The 21,867-nt window shown below is 39.3% G+C and overlaps 1 protein-coding gene across 6 annotated transcripts in view; it reads right to left on the bottom strand.

The window, feature by feature from the left end:
* The window catches only part of ZFYVE26 (zinc finger FYVE-type containing 26), a 52,831-nt gene that overhangs the window by 29,420 nt on the left and 1,544 nt on the right, over window positions 1-21,867 (bottom strand). For all 6 annotated transcript variants that reach the window (XM_075502968.1, XM_075502967.1, XM_075502964.1 and 3 more), the window contains 18 exons: window positions 21,060-21,138; window positions 20,108-20,197; window positions 17,627-18,179; window positions 16,108-16,238; window positions 15,095-15,259; window positions 13,878-13,966; window positions 13,429-13,589; window positions 9,993-10,175; window positions 8,765-9,418; window positions 7,309-7,398; window positions 6,519-6,587; window positions 5,738-5,889; window positions 4,199-4,397; window positions 3,609-3,872; window positions 3,307-3,426; window positions 2,867-3,031; window positions 1,641-1,868; window positions 110-215 (listed from right to left, as the gene is read on the bottom strand). In XM_075502968.1, the coding sequence (XP_075359083.1) occupies window positions 110-215; window positions 1,641-1,868; window positions 2,867-3,031; window positions 3,307-3,426; window positions 3,609-3,872; window positions 4,199-4,397; window positions 5,738-5,889; window positions 6,519-6,587; window positions 7,309-7,398; window positions 8,765-9,418; window positions 9,993-10,175; window positions 13,429-13,589; window positions 13,878-13,966; window positions 15,095-15,259; window positions 16,108-16,238; window positions 17,627-18,179; window positions 20,108-20,197; window positions 21,060-21,138 (3,498 nt within the window). The remainder of the gene's footprint in view (window positions 1-109; window positions 216-1,640; window positions 1,869-2,866; window positions 3,032-3,306; window positions 3,427-3,608; window positions 3,873-4,198; window positions 4,398-5,737; window positions 5,890-6,518; window positions 6,588-7,308; window positions 7,399-8,764; window positions 9,419-9,992; window positions 10,176-13,428; window positions 13,590-13,877; window positions 13,967-15,094; window positions 15,260-16,107; window positions 16,239-17,626; window positions 18,180-20,107; window positions 20,198-21,059; window positions 21,139-21,867) is intronic.

Here is a 21,867-nt window from a genome sequence, read left to right on the forward strand (position 1 = left end):
GCTGTACTACCTGTGCTAAGTAGCCAGAGAAGAATTTAATCCTGGCTGAGGTCCAAAGTCACCAACACCAAAATAACCTAGAGAATTATATAATCTGAAAAGCACCAACCTGTCAGGATGAACCTGTCTCTCAAACACAAGCTGGGAGAGCAGCTGAGATGGACTCTGCTGTAACAGTATAAAAGGGTTCCCCACTTGCACTTCTGCAGACGTATCTTTAAAAAAAAAAATCAGAACATTTATTATAACACAAACACATTAGCTGAATACATCAACCAAGTCTTATTTTAGGAACACAAATTTTAAGAGTCTGAGTCTGAAACCTCTTTGACTAAATTCAGAGAGGTCCACATTCACATTACTGTGGTAAAATCCAGAGTAAATTGCAAGGCATTTGTGATTATGATATGCCTCTCAAACCTGGCACCACTGGCTCACGTTTTACTGAACCTATTACCAAAACAGGTGGAGTGGAGAGTCTTTGGCCTTTAAGTGAGATCTAGGTTCCAACAGTTTAGCAACTCTGCTTCAAACTTTCACCAAAACATGTATTTGTGGTGAGAGACAGAAAACGCGCAGTATTGGTTTCTGAGGAGTCTCTGGATGTAGATTAGCGAGTCCGTGCTCTATTCAAGTCAAAGTAAGCAAAGGCAGAGGGAACTCAGACATACAGCTACTTCTACAAAAGGAGTGAAACCCCAGCTAGTATTGCTGAAAAGCCTTTGTATCCACTACTGAGTTATGTTGAGTAACTCTGAACAGGTTCTCCTAAGCTTACCTTTTCTTTTTATCTTGCAGTACAATAAAATTTCCCCAAAACTCACTCAGCCCTTAAATATTGTACTTTTTTTTTTTGCCTTTGGCAATTAGCCAATGAGGATTGAGTCATGCCCATACAGAACTTACGGTTGGCATGGTAGTGACCTGAGCTGAACCAGCATGTTTGAAAACAGACCTTTGCCCTTTTTTCTTATCCTCTTGGGAAGGTATTCTCTGAAATCAGTACTGTGGTATTTTACATTAGTGCAGCTCAATTAGTGTCAACTTTAAAAAACAGACAAGTGTTTTTTCTCCTAGCACAGTGAATTGTTCTGTTCTTCTGACAGCTTTATGTGCTGATGGTGCATTTCTTTTCATGGACCACCATCATCTGCTGATTCTATGAAAAAATTCTGCCTGATTACTTCTGCATAGCCTTCTACACACTCTCTTCTTATCCCTGTGGAGCAGCAGGGCACTGGTTGCCTCTACGGGAGCTGAAAAGCACACAGCATGCTGATCCACTGGATGCAAAAAATCAATCTTGCCTTACAAGGTAGTGATCAGAATTTTGGGAGGTCAGGGGTTGTTCGTTTTGTCTAAACTAAGTGCAGAATCTGGGTCAGTAGTTAACATTTCTGTTCTCGTTTTCCTACTGCCATCAGCTATTTTTATCTTAGCTATGGGTGGCCAAGGTGTTGAGAAATATAATTAAAAAAACAGTGCAATAATCAGTTGAAATCGAAAGATCTGACTATGTAGAGGTAGTAGGCACATTTGGCAAGGAACAATTTTTGCACAGGTACTTTCCAGAATCAGGCCAGACTACACAGTCTGGGTATCATCACCTAGGCTCAGACTTTCCAGCAGAAGCCCCTTACCTAGCTCTGCATTCAGGCTTCGTAACACAACAGCAGCCAGTGTAGTGATGTAGTCAAAGAAGGCCTTCACAAAGTTTGTCTGCATGTTGCTCTCTGGCATGGTTTGGACATATTGGTCAAGAGTTCTCAGCAGGAGCTGTGTTTGATTCCAAACCAGGTGCTTCTGCAGCTCCGTAGGTTTGAGAGAAGCCTGCTCCACCAAGGTGTCAAGAAGGTTCCCTTTAGAGTCTGGTTTAAGAAAACAGACATACATCCAAGATTCAAGTAAGTATTAAATGCCAAAAAGGAAAGGGGAGTCAGGGGGGGAGGGGAAAAAAAAGGAAGAGAAAAAGAGAGAGAGAGAGATGCTTTAGCCTAATTTCCTCTCTGCAATTACAGATCTCAGTCTGGGCATGATAATTTTATTGAAAGCAAGAGATTTTCACAGCAGAATAAATCAATGGTTCATCTAAATTGGTAACCATGCCTCTGACAAGTTAGAAATATGTTAAGGCAGGCCTAAAATATATCTAGTTGTGTGTCATTAACACATAAGCTTATTCTAAAACACAGGGCTTGACCAGTCCTTGTGCTCTGTAACATTTAGCCCTTAGAGCTCTTCTAAATTTTTGCTCATTAAACATACAAATATGTTTAAATATTTTACAAACACCTACATGCTGTGTAGAAATTTGGTGAATGGAGGGGAAAAAAAAAAAAAACCAAACATAAGAAAACACTCCAGTGCTATATAATGAAAAGAGCTCTGAGAAAAGGCAACTGTGGAAGACTTCTTCAGAAAAGGATGAGACGTTTTATGATAGCCCTGTGAAAACTGGAAGGTATTATTATGTTACAGAAGTTTTATAAGTTTATCTCCTTTTTGTTAAAAAAAAAAAAAAAAAAGCAACAGTAAGGATACACCTAATTATCTACAAGCTGTCAGGTTAAAATACACTTAAAAATTCCTTGTTAGGACTGAAGAAAAATAGGACAAATAATAACCTCAATTGTACTCATTGATATTTTCCTTTCTTCTCTGGCAAGTTCACAATTTTAGCTCTGAAAACAAATGCTCAGAATATAAGAATTACAGATAAATTTTACACTTTGCCTTTATGATTTTTAAAAATATGTATTTATGCATATGTCCAAGAACATTACTACTAGATTTATAGTTGTTTGGACAGGCCAAAACAAAAATTTAGATCCATTTGTCAGTCTTCACGATCACAAAAATAACTCACCCACAGAAAGTTCAACATGTGTCAGCGCTTTTAGGATTTGATCCAGATTTTGTGATAAAACAATTTCATTAATAATACTTTCTTCAGTCAAGGCAGGGTAGCAAGCTTGCAGAAGGTCTACAATACTGCATCGAAAATGACTCCCTATTTTCTCATCTGAGACCTCTACAAAGAGGAAGAAAGAAACAGCAATTATAACAAAGACAGAAATATTTTTGCACAGAAAAAGGCCCACAGAACCAAAATTGTATTATAATACAACTAGTTTGCGAAATTCAAAAGTGTTTCAGTTTACTCAGAACTGAGCTTGCCCTCCCACCCTTTTTTGTTTTAAATACTAAGCTAAAAAATTGGAAGTTCAAATTTCCATTGCAATAGAAGGCAAGAATTTGATTTAAGCACCTTTCAATTAAAAAAATCTTGCCAGCAAAGCATACTACCTGGCTTGGATTGCCCTTGTGATGTGCAGGAATAGTTGACAATTTTACTTATTTGCTGGAGAACTGCTGGGAAACCCTTTACACCTTCAGAGTGCAGTAAAACAAAGTCAGGTCGGTGGCCTGGAAAAGTCATTGTGCAAAGGGGGATAAAATAAAAGTTAGGAGTGAAAAAAGGAGAAACTAACATGAAAGTACAAAATAAGATTTAATTAAGACTCAAGTGTTAGCACAAACAACACAGCACAGAGAGGCATTTTCTGCTCCCAGGCCCATGTTGATAAACACAAAAATTAAAAGCCTACCCCGAGTTTCAAGGCTGTTGTACAGTCTTCTTTCTGCTGTTTCCAAAAGCTGTTTGCACGTCTTCCAAAGATGGCACTGAGTACAAGCTAGGTCAAAAGCCGCCATTGCTGAAGGACTGAGGTCCTCAAGGACTTCCCGCAGAGCATCAGTATGCTCCAGCTGAATGTTGCTGATCCAGAAGTTTTCTTGGAGAGTAGGGGCAAGACTTCCAGAAGTTGCAAGCAATTTATCAGTAACATCCGAGATGGAATAAAATACCATACCTACATGCATCAGCAAAACACACAATCACTAATTAAACAGCATATTTATCTCAGATCCTGTCATGGATAATTATTCTCTAATTCTTTAGGAAAATAATTCAATAGGTGGCCTGCTTCATGGACTGATTACTGCAGAATGGATAAAACTAATTGGGCATCAACAGCCAATTTCAGCATTCTTATTCTCCTTTTAAGTCAAAGAACCACACTTACTCTTCTGAACAAACTGTTGCACGTTTGAATATGACAGTATTCAAATTGCTTTCTCCTATTTTCCACTTCTCCCTCACCTTTTATGAGAAGAACTCAAAAAACCCAGTCCTTACCAGCTGCTGCTGCATTCCCAATAGCTTGCAGCGTAGAACGGCCACTGCCAGATTTCCTGATGCCTCCAGTGCCATCTGATGCTTGATTCTCAATATTGTGCTCCACTCTTGCCATTTCTTGTACCGCCTCTTGGTAGCGCTCCATGAAAACCAATTCACCATAGCAAGGTGAAGTATCCAGATTAAACATCAAAGCCACCTTTCAAAAATAGATGTAATTACAGAGCATGTCAAAAGAAGTCTTCAAAGGTCAAAGAGCTTTGAGGGTTTTTATAGGAGATGAGAGAATAAAACAAAACAGATACTTTAACTGAAAAACGTCCCCACAGACACAGCAGGCTGCAATAGTGGTTTTTTTTTCTAGAGAGTTTTAAGTGCCTGAAAAACAGGACCTTAGAGTCAACTATTTTTATAAAGCTCAGCTATTATTTGCTGCAAGGCTAGAGTTGAATTAATTTTCGTAAACCACACCTTTCAGAATGACTCTTCATGATTTCAATACACTATGTGACAAGAGAAATCTATCAAGTTGGGCCTCCACAGTAAACTATTTTAAACAAGTTCTTATTCAGCAAGGAATACCTTCTAGAAATTTAAACACAGAGTAGATAAGCACAGCTGTGCAAGTTCCTATTATAAACCAACAACAGAACACAAACTAAGCTCGAATTCTTTATCATCAGTGATACTGAAATTCAAAGTAACAAAGCAAAACAATATGCTTCTTTTGGCCCTGTAAGTAGGGAAAAGATGAAGTGGCATGCTTGACGTCAAACAGAACTAATGAGCCGAGCAGTGACCTGCTGCTAATGCAACGCTTAAATGATATTAACCTCTCCGATATCGCTATCTGAAACTCACAACCAGGTCACTGCTTTTTGCAGAGGATCCAATCACTGATGCACCTCAAGATGTTTTTTCAGAGCATCAGCCCAAAAGCCACATAGAGAAAGGTATGCACAGCTGTGAGGGAGCAAAGAACTACAAATGTGCAGACTGTCAATTTCAAGTCCTTCTGCTTGTTTTCAGTACCAGGAATTTAGCCTCAAAACATACCTCCTTCAAATAAATGTAATCACCACTTTGGCTCCGCTTTGGGCAAGGAATACATTTGCATGTTCCTTCTGAGCTTACAAGTGGCAGACTGTCATGGTTTTGAGTCACTGACTAAAGTAAGCATTTCGATTGTTGCTTCCTCATGAGGCTTCACATGAGCTCTTTGTGTTCTTCATTCAGCTGAAACACTAAGCTTGGCCAGCTCTCATGAAACATTCTCACGCTTTGAGAACCCAGGTTTAGAGAAAGCATTTTTATATAACAAGGAGAAAAAACCCCAGTATCCTTGGGACTTTAGTTTGGAATATCTTTGTTCCTTTCACTTGCTTCTACTTCTGAAGTGACCCTTTCACTTGGAATGAAGATGCTTCAGCCCTATGCTTGCTAACACAGAAGAAGCAGGAATTTCATCAGCTATCACAACCACAAACGTCAATACCAAATTAGATTTTTAATTGCACAAACTACACGCAACTCATTTACCTGATGGGCTTCTACGAAGTTTCCTCTCAAAACACAAGAAACTAACAGTGATTCTGGTGGGGAAAGCATGACAGGAATGAGGGGGTTTTGCTGATGCGGTCTCACCCTGCTTTCCAAATCACTCGAGCCAGACACATTACTGGTACTTCCCTCTGCAAGACAACAGAATTAATCAGTACACTATTATGGAAAAAAACATTTCACCAGATAACAGCCAACTATCAGATAACAGTACTTCACATATTTAACACAAAAATATAGGAGCAGAGTCACAGGAAGTTTTAGGGTAAAAAGTTCAACATAAATATCTTGTTAAAAATTTTCATACTATTTCACTATTTGGTGAGAACTTTCAGTTTGAATCTCATCCAAATGTAACACTGTTTTGTGGCTACATAATGTGGATGCAATGCTAGGGCACTGGTTCAATATGGATAAAGGGAGATGTCTTAACTATTGGACCTATTAAATAAATTTTGCATGCCTAAGCATGTCTTAGGTTACATAACTACCAGTCCATTAGCTTTTTTGATGGTTTGCACATCACTACATTGCATACCGTTTCCTGCAAGCCAAAAATATCAAGAAAAATCTATTTTTCTTATTCCAGAAGAAGAGATACATACTATTCTAATTAGAAAAGTCAGCCAAAAATGGGAGCTCTGAGAAGTGAAAAGTTCTAATTCTCTCCTGCATAGAGCAGTAATTCACATTAACTAGTCAAGCAAATACTTCATCATGCACATTGACAAGACAAAGAAATACTACTTTTGTGGCTTACCTGAAGTACTGGTGCTTAGCTCACTACTTGTACTCTCTAATGATGCACTGGAAGTTCCCTCTTTCCCATCTAAAATGGAAACAAATCAAAACCAGCGCATTAAATGCACTTTTGCTAGACAAGGTAATTAAAACTTATTGCAAATAACAAATCAGACAACAGCAAGAGATATTCAAAAGTATCTCACAAATGAACCATCACTGATGCCTATGATAAATGCAAAAACTGCTGATTTGAAGAAAATGCTAGGCAAGAGACTGTTGGGGTGGCTCATCGGTGAGTCATGTCAGATACTTTAAAGCTTCTTATTTTGGAACATCCCACTCCAAACCCAGATGTACCTTTTAAAGGCTAAATAGAAAAAGGGTGAGGAACCCAACTTTCTCCTAAGGCTGTCAATTTAAGCCACAAATTCCTGTAAATTCACATCCTAGATACTATTGTGATAGGAATGAAAATATACCAGTCATCGGATATAGTGGAGAAAGGGAAGAATTGGTACTGTAGTTGCAAAGTTCTCCCCTGCCCCAAATTGGACTATGTATGAAAGAAGTTATTTTCTTACCAGAATTTAAAATTAATTACCTCTCAGTTGTGCAGGTGAGCTTTAGGAAAACAACCTCAATCCAAGTCGAATTGGACTAAGACACTTCAAACCAGTTAGAAAACTAAAGGAAATAAATCTAGTTCTCTACTCCTAGTCCATTAAATCTAACTGCATTCAGCTATGAGCTCAGCAAAATTATGCACATTTCAGAGATGCCTTCTCCAAGTCACTTTTTCAACCCACCTGTCTTGTACCTTTGAGATCTACTTCGTTTCTTAAAGCTGGAGCATCTGATTAAAGAGCAGTATCTCCTGGAAGCTGAAAGCTGATGTTCTGTAAAAAAATTTAAGCAAAAACTTTACGAAACAGTTTTTTGTCTACCTTAAGGACTACCAGCACATCTACATAGGTAGAGCTATGATGACAAATCTTCAAAGGAAACACAGTTGATCTCAGCTAAGAACTCTTCTGCAGTTAAGTTTAAACCAGCACCTTGAAGTAATTTAGATGCAATTCAACTAATACTGTGTTTTTCACATCCACATCCAATGTTGCTTGGAACGTACTACACCTTCTACACACCCCTGATGAGTATTAAGGGTCTTTTCCAACCTAAATGATTCTGTGATTCTAACCATACAGAAAAATAGGTATAGTCCAAGTACATAAGCAGCTAGAAACAAGAATAAGAAACAAAAACAGTAAAAGACAGTTTGATTTGTCATTAAGGTTTTGCTGAAACAACAAATTCTTCAGTAATGCAGGGTAGTATGAACTCTGACTCAGTCAACAATTCTGGAAATGAGCAAGTAATGGGGGTGCCAGCTCTTGAGACAGAAAATCCAAGAGACATGCAGTGTTGTCAAGAAAAGCCAGCCACTCTTCCCTGAAAGGTCTTCCCCAAGTATTTGTCATCATCTGTCAGGAGTCAGGACTCAAAAGTACAGAATCCCACAGAAAGCTGCTGCCTGTCCAGAAACACTGAGGGCTGCCTACTCAAACATAAGTCCCATTACATCCCCTCCTTTATAGGGGGAGAATTGAGAAATAGTTGAACACAAGTTTGGAAACTTGGAACATTTAAGGTCCACACTGCCCAGTCTTTCTTGGGACATGGACTTTGCACGGTCCGAGATACATAATAAACCATACTATGATACAAGCAGAAATCTGATAGTAGCAGCACTAACAAGTTATAGGATATGGAGAAGGGTGGGAAATATGTTCCTGAGTGTGTTGTTCTAGCTACTCCTGAGGAGTGGTCTGCTTCCCCAAATAATCCAACTTCCTCTGATACATGTTCCTAACATGTTTCCAGACTAGGCTAAATCAACGATCTGTCCATGAATGAGATGAGCCTATCTGGCTTGCATTGGATCACACACCACCACCCTTCATATCACTGCACTATCAACATAACTTGTGACGAAGGGGCGGGAGAAAGACAGGCAAATTGAAGCAGTGTGTCCACAAAGGGGAGCGAAAAAAGAAAACCCAAACTTTCTGATTAGAATAGAGATCACTCCTATTGGAGAATGGTGCAAGAACCACATGATCTCCAGCTAGGTCACTCTCCCAATATTTGCCAAAACGTGCTCCCTCAGTAAGATGCTCAGGGAATTTAGTCTTGAGACCACTGCCCGGACAGTTGTAACAGAACAGTGCTGATATATCAGAAAGTGCCAAATACAAAGCCTACCTGCATTTCTGTTACTCATCACCACCTTGTATCGCCAGTGAGCTTCAGAAAGGTATTTGGAAAACTGTAACACACGACTTCCAAAGGCATCTCTGCTTGCAGAAAGATTCAAGCACTCGACAAGCTCCAGCTCTTCACGAAGCACATTACTGGAGTCCCATGGGAGAGAACTCTGAATTTCTTCCAGATGGTTGAGAAGCAATGTGAGAAAGGCATCCATGGCCACGTCATCCACTAAAAATCCAGTAACACCACTGGTGAAGTGTTTCAGATCCAGGTAGCTCAGCCTAGAGGTTTCACAGCTTTTGCCTCCTAACACTGAGTCATGAAGATCTTGGGTATCTGTGTGAACTGTCTGAGCAGCCAGCAGATGCCTCTCTAATTTCTTTTCAGCCTCTATTAGGCGCTGTGGACTTTCTGAGGTGGAAGACCGCCGACTAGCACTGCCTTCTACACTCACAGTAGTACTCTTTTTATCAAGATCATCATCCTCTGCATAGTCCTCAGGTAGAAGAGTCTCAGTATGGAGGTCACTGTAGGAAACAAAAAGCAAGGAGAAGATGTTCTCCAAAACCTCCAGGCGCAGAGGAGCAGGAACACTCCTTAAGAACTGCTGACACTTTGCAAGGTACTGAGGAAATACTGAAGAGCAATCTGTATAATTAAAAACAAAAATAGAGAACATTTACAATGTTTTCCAGGAGTTCCTTCCTCCAACCTTTGCCCTAGAAGAGGGAACAGTCCCAGTGGCTCAGAGCCAATAATTCCTCCACAAATCAAACAGATATACGTCCAACATTTTACATTTAAAAAGGTAGTGTGCCTCCTCCCTCTCAGTAATGCAAATTATCACCTTGTGCAATGACGTACAAAGTCAGATATACCCATTTTAGTCATTAAATCAGTTTTAGCTCTGGGAAACCATAAGCTCTTACAAAAGCACCCCTGCCACTACCATCCTATACCTAATATCACCTTATTTTTGCACTATATTTTTAATACAATTACCTTAAATGTTCTAGAACAAGCTTATTCATATCTATTATTACTAAAGGTAATAACACCTCAAAGAAATGCCATCGCACTTGTTTGCAAAGTATTCATAGCTCACTGAATAAAAGCATCATATGTACGCAGGTTGCAGTATTATCTGAATACTAAATTATAATTCAGAGCCCAGCAAATGGAGAAGCACAAGCTACTGAACCTGAGAAAGGAGGCCAATCACCTGCTGGTTCTCCAAAAGTTGCATCTTCAGGGATATCACCAAGAAGGCTGTGTACGCAATCTTTGCACTTGGAATGCTTATGTGAATTCACACAGAGAGCATAGATAGCATACTTCATGGCGCAAAATGCTCGAAAGAGTGCCAGATTGCGTTGCTGACTCAGGGTGTTAGGGAGTGCTGCTGCTGTGGAGGGAAATAAGGGTGGTGAGGGGGTAGGAGGTAGACAAGTAAACAAGTTAATTTTCTGCTGCAGTTCCCACACAGCAATATTTATCCAGTTGCTCTTCCCCAGTGTCACCTCCATTCCAGCTTTGCTCTATCTTACTGTTACTTCACAACATTTGAAAAAAACAAAACCAAACCAAAAAAAACCCCACAATAGATGGGCACAGAAAAGTCAGGTCTGGATCCCTTTCTGAAAAGGAAATTTTCTCTGAATTTGTGTTACAGGACCTGGCTACAGCACAGAATAATCAAAATCTGCTCATGACGAGTCTCATTAGAGGTACGTGGTTAAGCCATACTGCTGCATTTACAACACAGGGACAGACCCTGTCTCATTTCAGCATCTTAGAATTTTGTGTTCTATCACACAGTAGATACGTAGGGAGATAGTGTAGACTGGCTATGACCATAGTGAGAATAGAATACCACTGCCTCTACAGATTTGTACTAATAAACAGATATCACGGTTGATTCTATCCACAATGGCTGGCCGTATAGATCACATACAATCTGCAACTGATTAAGTAGTACAGTGTCCATCACACATTTATGATAAAGGCAACTTAGAGAAGCGCTACACCCACCCCTTCCCCCTTTTGCTTTTTTTTGAGGAAAGAAGGTGTCACATGCCAGAGACATGATCCCTTCTTAGTACAAAAGAACAGAGCTGCAAATTATGTAAAAGTCACATCATCATCCCCTTCACCCAAGACCACAATATAGAGTCATATATTCTGTTATGCTGGGTTTAGATGAATTATCCAACTACTGTACAAAGGTTAAAAAAAAAAAATCAAAAACCAACAACAAAAAAAAAAAAAACCCCCAGACAGTGTTAAATTAGTGCTTGAATCCACTATCCTATATTCTTATACAAGGGGTAGACTGTCCCTCTGCTTATTGTCACACAGGGGAAGTATTAGCAAAGTTTTTTTAAGCAAAGCACTGGTTTGATGTACTGATGTCCCCATCCGAACTCTGGGACTGAATAGCATTACCTAGGAAGTGTTTCAGCACTGTCCTCCACATGGCTTGAGCATGAATTCAAAGAAAAGCACCGGCCTGAACTCTTCTGAAAACTACAGAGCAGCCAAGACAAAAGCCCTGAGAGCACAAACAGCTTGAAACCAATTATTCCCTATCACTGCAATTCTAAACAGCAACCATGGTGGAAACTATAATGTAGACAGCAGACAGAACTGAGGAAACATCCAAGTATGAATCTTTTGCAGAACCCACACGGCCACAGAAATGCTATAATTCACCAGCAGCTCTACATTAGCACCCAAAAAGCTCTCAATACCACTCTCAAGAGGGCTTCAGGCAGGTGAAGCCAGAGATCTGATAAATACAGTCCTCTGAAAAAGAGAAACAGCTAGCTGGAGATACTACAAAATACACACTGGTAATCAAACGCAAATTTAATACACTTTTGCCTCCCACGTGGAAAGAGTTGAATGCAGTGAGTCTGAGTCAGTATCCACATTTAAACCAACCCTTTTCCTTGTACCAATACCAAAGAACTACCCCTTAACTATAAGCACTTGTTTTTCCTATGCCAGAAATATTAACACCTTATTCTTGAATTCTGTAACTCATGAGGAAATTTCTGCCCATCATTTCTTTTGTTAGTGTGACTGATCAAAGCTAGTGTTACACACTGATCTGAAGGGTGCCTGACCACAACTGTCAACCAGTACCACTACTTTAGTTTCACTACTGCAGCTGACAGATGTGTGTCAGAAAGAAGAAGGGGAAGTACATGGGGAGAGGGGAGAAAAAGGCCTGTTAACACTACTAAATCAGACAAATCAAAACTTCATGACTCCTCTCCTCCCTTTAGTTTCAAATAGATTATTTTAAAGGAGATTCTATTAAACTGTGTTTATAGAATTATCTGAATCTTATAATAATCACTGGGCTGAAAAGAGAGGGAGGACTTTGTCTTCCATTAACTAGTTCCGTAAATTAAGGTGATCTGAAAAAAGAAGAGAAACCACAGCTAGAGTTCTTTGCTACAGTCATGCAGCTCCCAGAAGATATGATGGGACTGCCTCTTCCTGTTTTGATTTTGACAGAATTTAAGCAGAAGAGAATTAAAATGTAAGAACTGATTAAAAAAGCCAACATCAGTAACAACAAAAAAATTAATTTCAGAAAGCAGGACATTGAAACCAGAGATCTATATAGAGTCTCCATCACTACGTCTTTTAAGACTATTCAAGACAACTGTCACGATAATTTTAACAATAAAACCTGTAAAAGTAGGACTGGAAACAAACATCTTAACAATATGATACTGGAAGGAGAGAAAACTGCTTCCCACTAGGCAACCTGGAAAATCTGTGCAAGATCCATCACTGAGAGCTCTCCACGCAACTCAGGTTGAAATTACACATGTACAAATTCCCATCCATAGAAGGAATAAGGCACAAAAAACTGCAGCTTCTTAGGTTCTAGTACGTGCAGGAAGACTGAGTTTCTGTATCATTATCAGAAAGCAGCATTAAAATAGCAGCAGCTGAACCTGGACACAGGCCGCAATCAAAAGAGTGTACAAGGAGAGTCACTTCTAAGTGAACTAATGTGTTTAGTAATCTCAGGTATTTTAGGCACCAAATTGGAACATGGGAAGATGAGAGAAGTGAAGCAAGAGGGATGTAGACACAGTCTGTAGGTAAGCCTTACTGATTTTAAAGTAGATTTGGTAAGACTTAATATTAAAAGAAAAAAAAAAACCCACAACATTTTCTATCTTTCAAAAATGAAGATGCTGTAGTATGACATATTGTCAATTTCAGCTGGATTTGCCCTTTGATTTTAAATTTAAGTTCACAGATGGCTGAAATCCAAAACATACACTTACTTTTCAAGCCCAGGGTATTATACAGTATATAAGTTACAATGAGTAGCACATATTATGAGCATGTGCAAAGTCTTGTTACCATTTTGAAAAAGCTCTTTCAGAGATCTGTCCTTGTGAGATCAAAGAGATATCAACTCCTTCTTGGGAGACGATTTACTCCCCAAAAGGATGCTAAAATACTTTCCACACGCTCTCTAGTCTTCTTCTGCAAAACAGCTGATAAGCGGTATCTTCCTTATTTACAGAAGTAGGTCAAAAGAACATATTCTTCCTGGCAGAAATACTGAACAGCACATACTCAATGGATCAGGGTTTTTCTGTGTTCTCATGACCCTACACATTTACCCTGCATCTGTTGGTCTCTAGCAGGAACTTTTTGAAGAAGCTCAATAACATCGTCTTCATTCAGTGCCAGAAGATTAGTGAGATGATGAAGAGAGTACACTGCAGTGTGGCAATCTAGACTGTGCAAGTGTTGCAAAAGAACCTTCCTTGGTATAGTAATACTGCAAGAGAGAACAAACAAAGAGGTGGCACAGATTTAGGTCTCTCTGCCATATTTAAAGACGTTTCTCCCACTCTAATTCTGATTCAACCCAACTACTGCAGTTAAAAAGAAAAACAAATAGCATAACTAATGCCCATGAAGCCATTTCGAGAGCTTGTGATATACAGTCACTAGGAGATGTTTAGCCAAGCTTCACAGAAAAGAACACAGTTTCTATTTGCATATGTAAATTGAATAATAGGCAGATTTGGCAAGACCGTTTGGCTTGGTTTTCTGATCATTTTACCTGTTTTGCTGTATGCACCATTCAAGAACTTCCACCTGAGCCCACAGCCCATCACAGAAATCTTTCAGTACTGAATCATTGCACAGATCCTAAATGGAAAGACAAATAGAAGAATGTCTTTACAACAAATCCTCTAGTCAGACAGCAGAACCAAGCCTGTGGTGCATATGGGATGTTCATAAGACTTCTTTATCCAGATGGTAACTTTCAAGTACAGAAAATTGACAGCTTTATTACAAAGCCAGCAAGGCAGGGCTATTCTGAAGGAGCATCAAAATCAGTCAGCCTCCACTCAACATACTTACAGACCACGGAAAGGTGGCTATGTCCCTTTTCAAGGTTTGCTTTCAAAATGCAAATTAATGCTTCTTAGTAACAGCCTAAGACACTAACCTCTAGAACTAATCATGTACTAGAACAGATGATATACTGGGTAGCAGATAGTTATTCTCCTTTTCCATGTGCTTTTCCACTACAGATGCCTGCCTGCTAAAATCAGATCTAAGACTTTCACTTTGCAGAGGCTACCTTCAGTCTATTACCAATAGATGGTAACTCCTTTAACACAATACCAGCCTAGATCTGCCCCAATGATCCAGCAGTGCAAGGTTCCCTGTCTCCCCAACTCTGTCGTCCAAGCCACTTGCCTGCAGGCAGATGTCATCTGAATTGCAACTACACCCTCAGAGTTAGAACCCTCTCTCTTCTTCAGAGATGAGGACACCCCCCAAACAAGGTGGATCTTTCAGTCACAGCTCTTGTCATTTATCATTTCATTTTGAGAATGGGTATGGGAAATTTCCAAGCTACCCTGTTGCTGAACTCAGGTTAGTTGTAACCAGAATTAGTTACTATCCAGGGATAACTCACTGGCTGAAATGACACCAATCAAATGTCCCCCAGCTCTTTTCAAAACTAATCAACGACCATTGCTGTCTTTCTTATGTTAACAGCAAAAGCTGAAGAGCTTATGCAAGAGAAACTTTCAGAATCTCCTAGGCAATCATACTCCCTTCACAGCTGAGGAGTAAGAAACGCAAAGTGTCCGATAACATTACCTACACACAATGTAACATCTTAGCTTTTTAAATTCCATTTTGAGAAAGATTAACATTCTCACTGGAAACTCCCTGCTTTTATTTATTTTTATTTTTGCAAACAAATTGCATTATCTGGACTCAGACTGGGATACTGCCATTTGCTTTCTGCTGATTTACCTGAGTTTTGTGAAGAGTCCGTAGCAATGCTTTTGCTGATTCCAAGCTTTGACAATGAGTCCATCCTAGCAATACCAAGAGGCGACTAAGGGGGTTGAATTCTCTCCTCAATAAGCTCTTCAGGCCTGAGTAGTCTTCTCTTTTCAGTAAAGTTAATGCAGTCACCTAGAAAACAAAAGGAAGAAATAATTATCTTTCCAAAATGCAGACACCCATAATGCCTGGCAGGTTATGTAAGTGAGTAGCCATTTCAATATTAGCTTCACTAAAATAGTGTTCTGCATCTGGAACTTCCCTAAACTTGTATTTTCCAAGCCATCAGGTTACTCTTCAGTGAAACCGTCTTGAAGAAAAAAAACATCATTTCAAATGCTTACTACAGAGCCAACTCATACTTCCTCACTACATTATCTTTACGTTCTTTCTATTGATTATGTCTCTGTCAAGGGCATTATGTAAGCAACTTGAATGAGCATGTTATTTAGAAGTGGAAATATGTTCAACCTTAGAAATTCACACTTTAACAGTGACCACCTACCTGTATTCTATTTCTTCTATCTATGTAAATACATTCAAATAATTTAATTCATACCAGAGTATTTTTCACCAGGTCTTCAAGATCTTCAAAACATAAATTTTACCATGCAAACTAGTCTCACTCCTGCAAGTCTACCAGCATCAGAAAAGCAAAGCAATGAGTTCAAGGTCATGGGGTAAATCAAGTGGTATATCCAACAAAATTACAAGCAGAACACAGGACTTAAATCCTGAAGATCTAATCTTCTGTCTGCATGCAGATGAGCTTTTCCAAAAATCTCACTGAGTGTTTTGAGTTCATCACACAGCTGAAAGTAGGGGAGTTATCACCAGTTACCTCCTTGTTCTTGTAAGTCATGACCCTTAGTAAACACTATTTGAATACAAAATGCTTCTGTGCACCACCAAGATATGTTCAATGCAGGGATTGACTTTAGCACCATTGGGTTTCCCTCTTAATGATTTTATGGCCGTACCAGAATCTGTTCCAGAAAGTGCTTGCTGCTGCTCAAGCAGTAGAAATAGGCTGTCTTCCAAGAAGGAGCCTCTTTGGGATCTGAGAACAAACTCATCACAGTTCGCTCTGAATCCAGCTGCTCATATGACCCTAAAAAAAAAAAAAAAAATCACAATAAGATTACCTTCCAGTACAGAGGGGTACCTTTGAAAGAGGCATAATTGCTGTTAATTTAAGCTGAGAAACACTCAACATTTCCTCAAATACTAACCAGCTGTTACATGCTAAAAGTTAAGACTCTCAGATATTGTTACTGGATAACAAGGAAGCCAAGCAGAGAAATTTGATAGAAAATAAACAGGTCAGATAGGAAACCAGGAAACTGTCTGGACAGTTGTTAACGTAGCAAAAGCCTGTTCGGCACACAGGTTGTTTGCATTAGCTCAGGTCACACTGCCTTTCTCTCTCTAGTCATATGCATCTTATCTGTATGTTGCGTGAATTCTCACTTGTGCTCTGAGACACGATGCTGCTTTGCAGGGCCTTAGCAAAGACTTGTCCAGCACAGGAACTTCTCAGATCTGGGCAAAGTGAGAACTGAATTACTCCCAGTCACAGTGAAGGTATCCATATCTCCATTTCTCTTCCCCATGAGGAAGCACTAACTGTAGTTATTAGCAGAGATGCCAGAGCCTGCCACACCACACCAGCCTGAACTTCCCTTCAGCAATCCCTATGAGTGAAGGGAGGAGAGAGGATACAAACCTGACTGACACTTCAGCATACAGAGGCAAGCAAAAGAGGGTAGGCACTCTAGCTTTTCCCTCCTTGCATGTTCACCTGCCACTTTCCTTACAAGAGTGCAGGCACTACTTGCCATTCAGCTTCAACTGAGATCTTCAATTAAATGTACCAGTCATAGGGAGCTAGGCAGAAGCTGTGAAGTTACAGCCAGTACAAAAACAACAGTTGGGCTCTGGTGAGCGAGCAGGTAATCAAACTGCATCTTCTTGCCAGCTGGGATATTGGCCCACTCCACATCTCCTTCCACTTCTAGAAGTTTTCTTTTCCACTATTAAGGGGTTTGAACGTTTTGGGATTACTGAGGTAGTTGAACTGTTACTGGCCTGAAATGGAACATCCTCCAACACAGATGACCCCGAGCTGGAGCTGAACCAATCAAAACTTTATATACATATGGAGAGTCAATTTTCTAGTTACAAGCAAGATCTTCAGCAGGAGAAATGCTGAGCAGATTAAAATAGAGCACAACAAGGTGTAGTAAAGGAAGTGCTCACAAAAGAAGGCAGGACAGACTGCAGAAATGTAGGGGGTTCCTATGCCAATTCCCTTATGCTCTGGGGTTCCTAAGCCAATTCCTTGCTTTAAGTCATTTTAGCATCATCTTTTAGAAGACTCCATGGCTTGTTAAGGCACTTTAACAAGAACACTGCCCGACTTCTCGACAACTTGCCTGTTTAATGCCTCAATGGCTTTGTTAAACAAGAAATGAAAACAAAGCAAAAAGTGAAACAAACCTTTTCGTATTGATTTTGACACCAGGAATTTTTCTCTTGTTCTTTCTATGAGAACACTGCTATAGAGGCTTAACAGGCCATGGCTCTGTTTCCTCAGCATACAGCTTAGTAGCTTCTCCTCCCTCAGCGGGCTTCCCTCAGCCCAGCATACATCCAAGAGCTCCCTGAATAGGTGCCGTACTTCATCCGCCTGATGCTCCACCTCAAAAGTCACTATACTAAGAGCAGCATAAATTGTATCTACAAGTTCTCTTTGATCTAGTTCTGCTGAAATCTCAGAACTGCACTGAAGCCTCTGCAGAGATTTCAAGGAGTCACGAAGAAATTCAACAAAGATGTTTTGTAGAGAGCAATATTGCTGGAACGAGGAGCTGTGTATGCCTTGTTCCTCCTGGAAGAACTCCAGCAGGGCTTTTGCCCTCTGGGGAGCACGCAGCAAAAGCTTCCGGAGTGCTGAAACAACATCCAAACTGAATCTGTGAGAACAGCCATCTCTTCTTTTCCTGTCTGTGATGTGCTTGTTCTGGGTGCACTCAAATGCTTCAAACAGTTCCTGATAGGGGAATAATAAAAGAGTAAGCCTTTCAGACTCCATTAAAAATATGAAATAAATTATTTTAAAAGAAAATAGGAGAAACTTGAAAGCAAGAAGATAAATCAATTTGCAAACATCGTATTAGCTAGGAAATCCATTAATAATGGTCCACCTTGTCCAATATCCTTCCTAGAAGAGTGGATATGCCTGAATATGTAACAAAATATAAAGAATCCTATAATACACAACTACACTATATGGGCCATGTGCTCATAAGCAAGTTACCTTAGTTCACAGGCAGCTCCTACAGGATGGCTGAAGCATTACCGTATTCTACCTCTTAGCAATATATTGATGTGACTGTATCTTCCTAAATCAGTAAAAGCATGATGATTAGTGTTCAGTCTTTTTTTTTTTAATCCTACTTTTCCAGATTCATACCATCTATTACCAACTGCATCATCTTTATCAACACTAATTTTTCAAACTTGGTTAAAACTGGAGAACAGATTCAGAAGCCATCTCACAGACTTCTTTCTTAAGCAACAGTAGTTCTTCTTGCTAACAGAAGTAAACCTACAATTCCAGAACTAAGAAGGGAAAAACAAAACAGACAAACAAATCCCAATTAGGTCTCCCAATAAGGGGTGGGAAGGTGAGGGACAACCCAGTTGAACAGCAATTCAGCAGCATTTGTGGCACTTCTGGAACTATGAGTGCTGTCCTTGGCTGGAAGAGACAACTCGGGGAATACGGAGGGGAGAGGTGGTTGGTGTGCACAAAAATGAGGTTAGCAGTAGAAGACAAGTCCACAACATCCTTTCCTTTATTTGCTACATCAAAACATAACTCTACCTACTAACATGTCTGACAGTGATTGTGACAAAGATATGAGGTTGCTGAATCTCCTATTTCTGTGCAACACTACAGACAATGGTGGAATCTTTCATGACGTTGGAGGTTAGATGGTAACATAAATAGACTTCATTAGTCATTAACAGGCTTCCAAGCAGATTTATTTTAATCAACAGTCAAGTTTACCTTGCTTGCTTTGATCCTGTAATTGCTAATTCTGTATCCTTAAGAGAAATACTGAACATCTTTTCCTCATTCATAGTCAAAAACTACAAATAGCCTCTGAATATAATAAGTTTTCATTTTCCTCTTAAAAAAGGCAAACAAAAAGATTCTTTTAAGAGTTCGAACCTATAAGACTCAAAGCAACATCTGAGGACATTCCACGCACCATGTCAGGTCTAATTCTGTTGTAACTAACACCAAATTAGGACAGTTCTACAGCTAGTAACTCTCCTGATTTTCTGCTCTATACTTTCTTTTGATATTAATCCATCTTTGCATATTTGCATGTATTTCTCAAATAAATCAGTCTTCATGTATTAATTAATAATGGAAAAATGGTTCCTGAACCTCAGAGCACACATCATATCGGTTACCAAATAACAACAGTAGTAACAGTACAGCACCCAAAAACTTCCAGGAAGGGGGGAAAGGGGTGCGAAAGAGATGAAAATTAAGATCTCAGGAGGAAGAAAAAGAAAATACACATACCTTTAAAATGTGTGCTTGCTCACTATAGTTTATTTTGGCTCACAGTGGGTTTTAGGTTTATGATTACTAAAGGTGTCTATAGATATAAGACTGTAGCAAGTAGCTGCAGTCAGGACTGAAGTGTGTTAGAAAGACCACATAGAAAAGCTTGCCTGCCTACAGCCTTCTCTCTAGCCAGAGGAATCATTTGTGGGCATACTGGATTAACTTCAGAAAGGAATCTGAATTACAGTCTCTTGCAGTTGCCTAGAAGATTAATAACACATTAGCACCTCAGGCAGTAGAGTCAGCAGGAAGCATTAACTTTGATCCCAAAACTTGATAAAGTTGGACATTTTGCATAACTAACAAGAAGTAGGGCATACTAAGTAGCTCACCTTTAGGACTTCCTCAGAGATATCTTCCTGTAGTTCTTCCAAGAACAATAAAAATTCAGTTTCTCTCTGAAGAACAACTGGAACAGTTTTCTGAAACAATATAAGAGAATGGGAAAGACACTAGCCAATAAAACTTTTATTTCTTTACATTACCATATAAACCTAATCTTAGCTATTTCATTAACATTTTGAGGCAGATTGAAACATCTCTCTGAAAATACTCAATTCTCAATTAAAGGCTATTCCACAATTAGGTCCTGTTCCCACACCAGTGGATTCCATTTATCTACACATTTGGAAAAAAAGACAAGTGTCACTTTGTCAGGAGTTACAAACCCACCAACTAGAGACATCTTTCCTCAGAAGGTAAAGAAAAAATGTAAGTCTAAGTAGTGACAAGGACAAATGAATTTAAAAAAAAAAAAAAGAAAAAAGTATGATCACACATCCCAGTATACCAATTAAAAAAAAAAAAAACAAGGAAAAAAGACTAGTTTCTCCTTTACTTATGAAACATACTGCACCTGTCTGAAAACAGCAATACAGCAAGAACATCCCTCACCATCTAAAGCTTATAAAGAATTGTCTGATGCCCGAGCTATTTCATCTTTAATGTAAGAAAGCTGCTACACAAACGCAGAAGTCGATACACTCATGCTTTCCATTTACAGAAATGCTCAATGCTAAAAAGCCAACTTCTGTTACCTAAACAAACAAACAAAAAATATCCCAATTTTTCTCTCCAGTGTGGAGAAGATTAACAGCCATTTCCTGACAAGTTTGTTGAAAGCAAAAACAATACCTCTCTCCAGCTACCTTGAGAACTTAAACCCATGAGCCATGGGAAAGCCTATAATTTAAATAAGCAACTAGGCAGACATATTACACTTGGAAGTCAGCTAGAAGTCAGAGCTATAAGTTGCACTTGGAAGTCAGCTAGATGTTTCTGTACCTGATTCCTGGCAAGCCATTTTTCCAGCACAAGAAGCCAAAGCCACGCAGTTCTCCATGGGCTAGAATTCTGTCCCCATCTACAAAAGCAGTAAGTGCATACACCAGATTATACAAGGTTGTTCCCATCTCCAAGATCCAGGAAAACACTGTCAGAGGTCATTTTGATTTTTATATCTCTTTGTGCAAGATAAAAACAAAGATGACTAAATAGCTAAAGGTAAGTCAGACAGGAAGAGAATGCAGAGACACCAGAATATTGGTACTACTTACACATTAACACAATGATTTCTGCTATGCAAATAACTGCTTTTAGATCTGCCACATACCAACATTACTGCCATAGTTCTTTGCTTCAAAACAACGAAACTTATTTCTGGTCTAAAGTTCAGTCTGTATAGCCCTCTGAGCACTTCAGCAGATTTCTTTGAAATCTGACCACTTGCCAAATACTGCTATTTCCTGTTCTGTCTAGTCCTAACCAAAAAAATTAAACTAGTTTTAGGTCACAGCAGCACAAGTGCAGCTCTATGTCCAAGCTAAAAGTGAAGTAATGTACTAATTAAAACAAAGAACACTTCCAATTTCCATCAGCTTTTCATGTGCTCCAGCACTTATACACACATTCCAAAGCCTACAAAGCTAGGGAACATATTCAGTATTGTCAAAGGGACTAGGAAAAGGAAAAAGCACAAGATAGTTTGTTGGCCTTTAAAAATCTCAGCACTGCTAACTAAAGCCTTTAGATGTGATAGCAACTATAAAGATAAAAAGATGAAAAATGGTTATGTCTCACATGGCTGTTAGCA

The sequence above is a fragment of the Mycteria americana genome, chromosome 5 (genome assembly GCF_035582795.1).
Source record: "Mycteria americana isolate JAX WOST 10 ecotype Jacksonville Zoo and Gardens chromosome 5, USCA_MyAme_1.0, whole genome shotgun sequence".
In the NCBI taxonomy this organism is placed as follows: Eukaryota; Metazoa; Chordata; class Aves; order Ciconiiformes; family Ciconiidae; genus Mycteria; species Mycteria americana.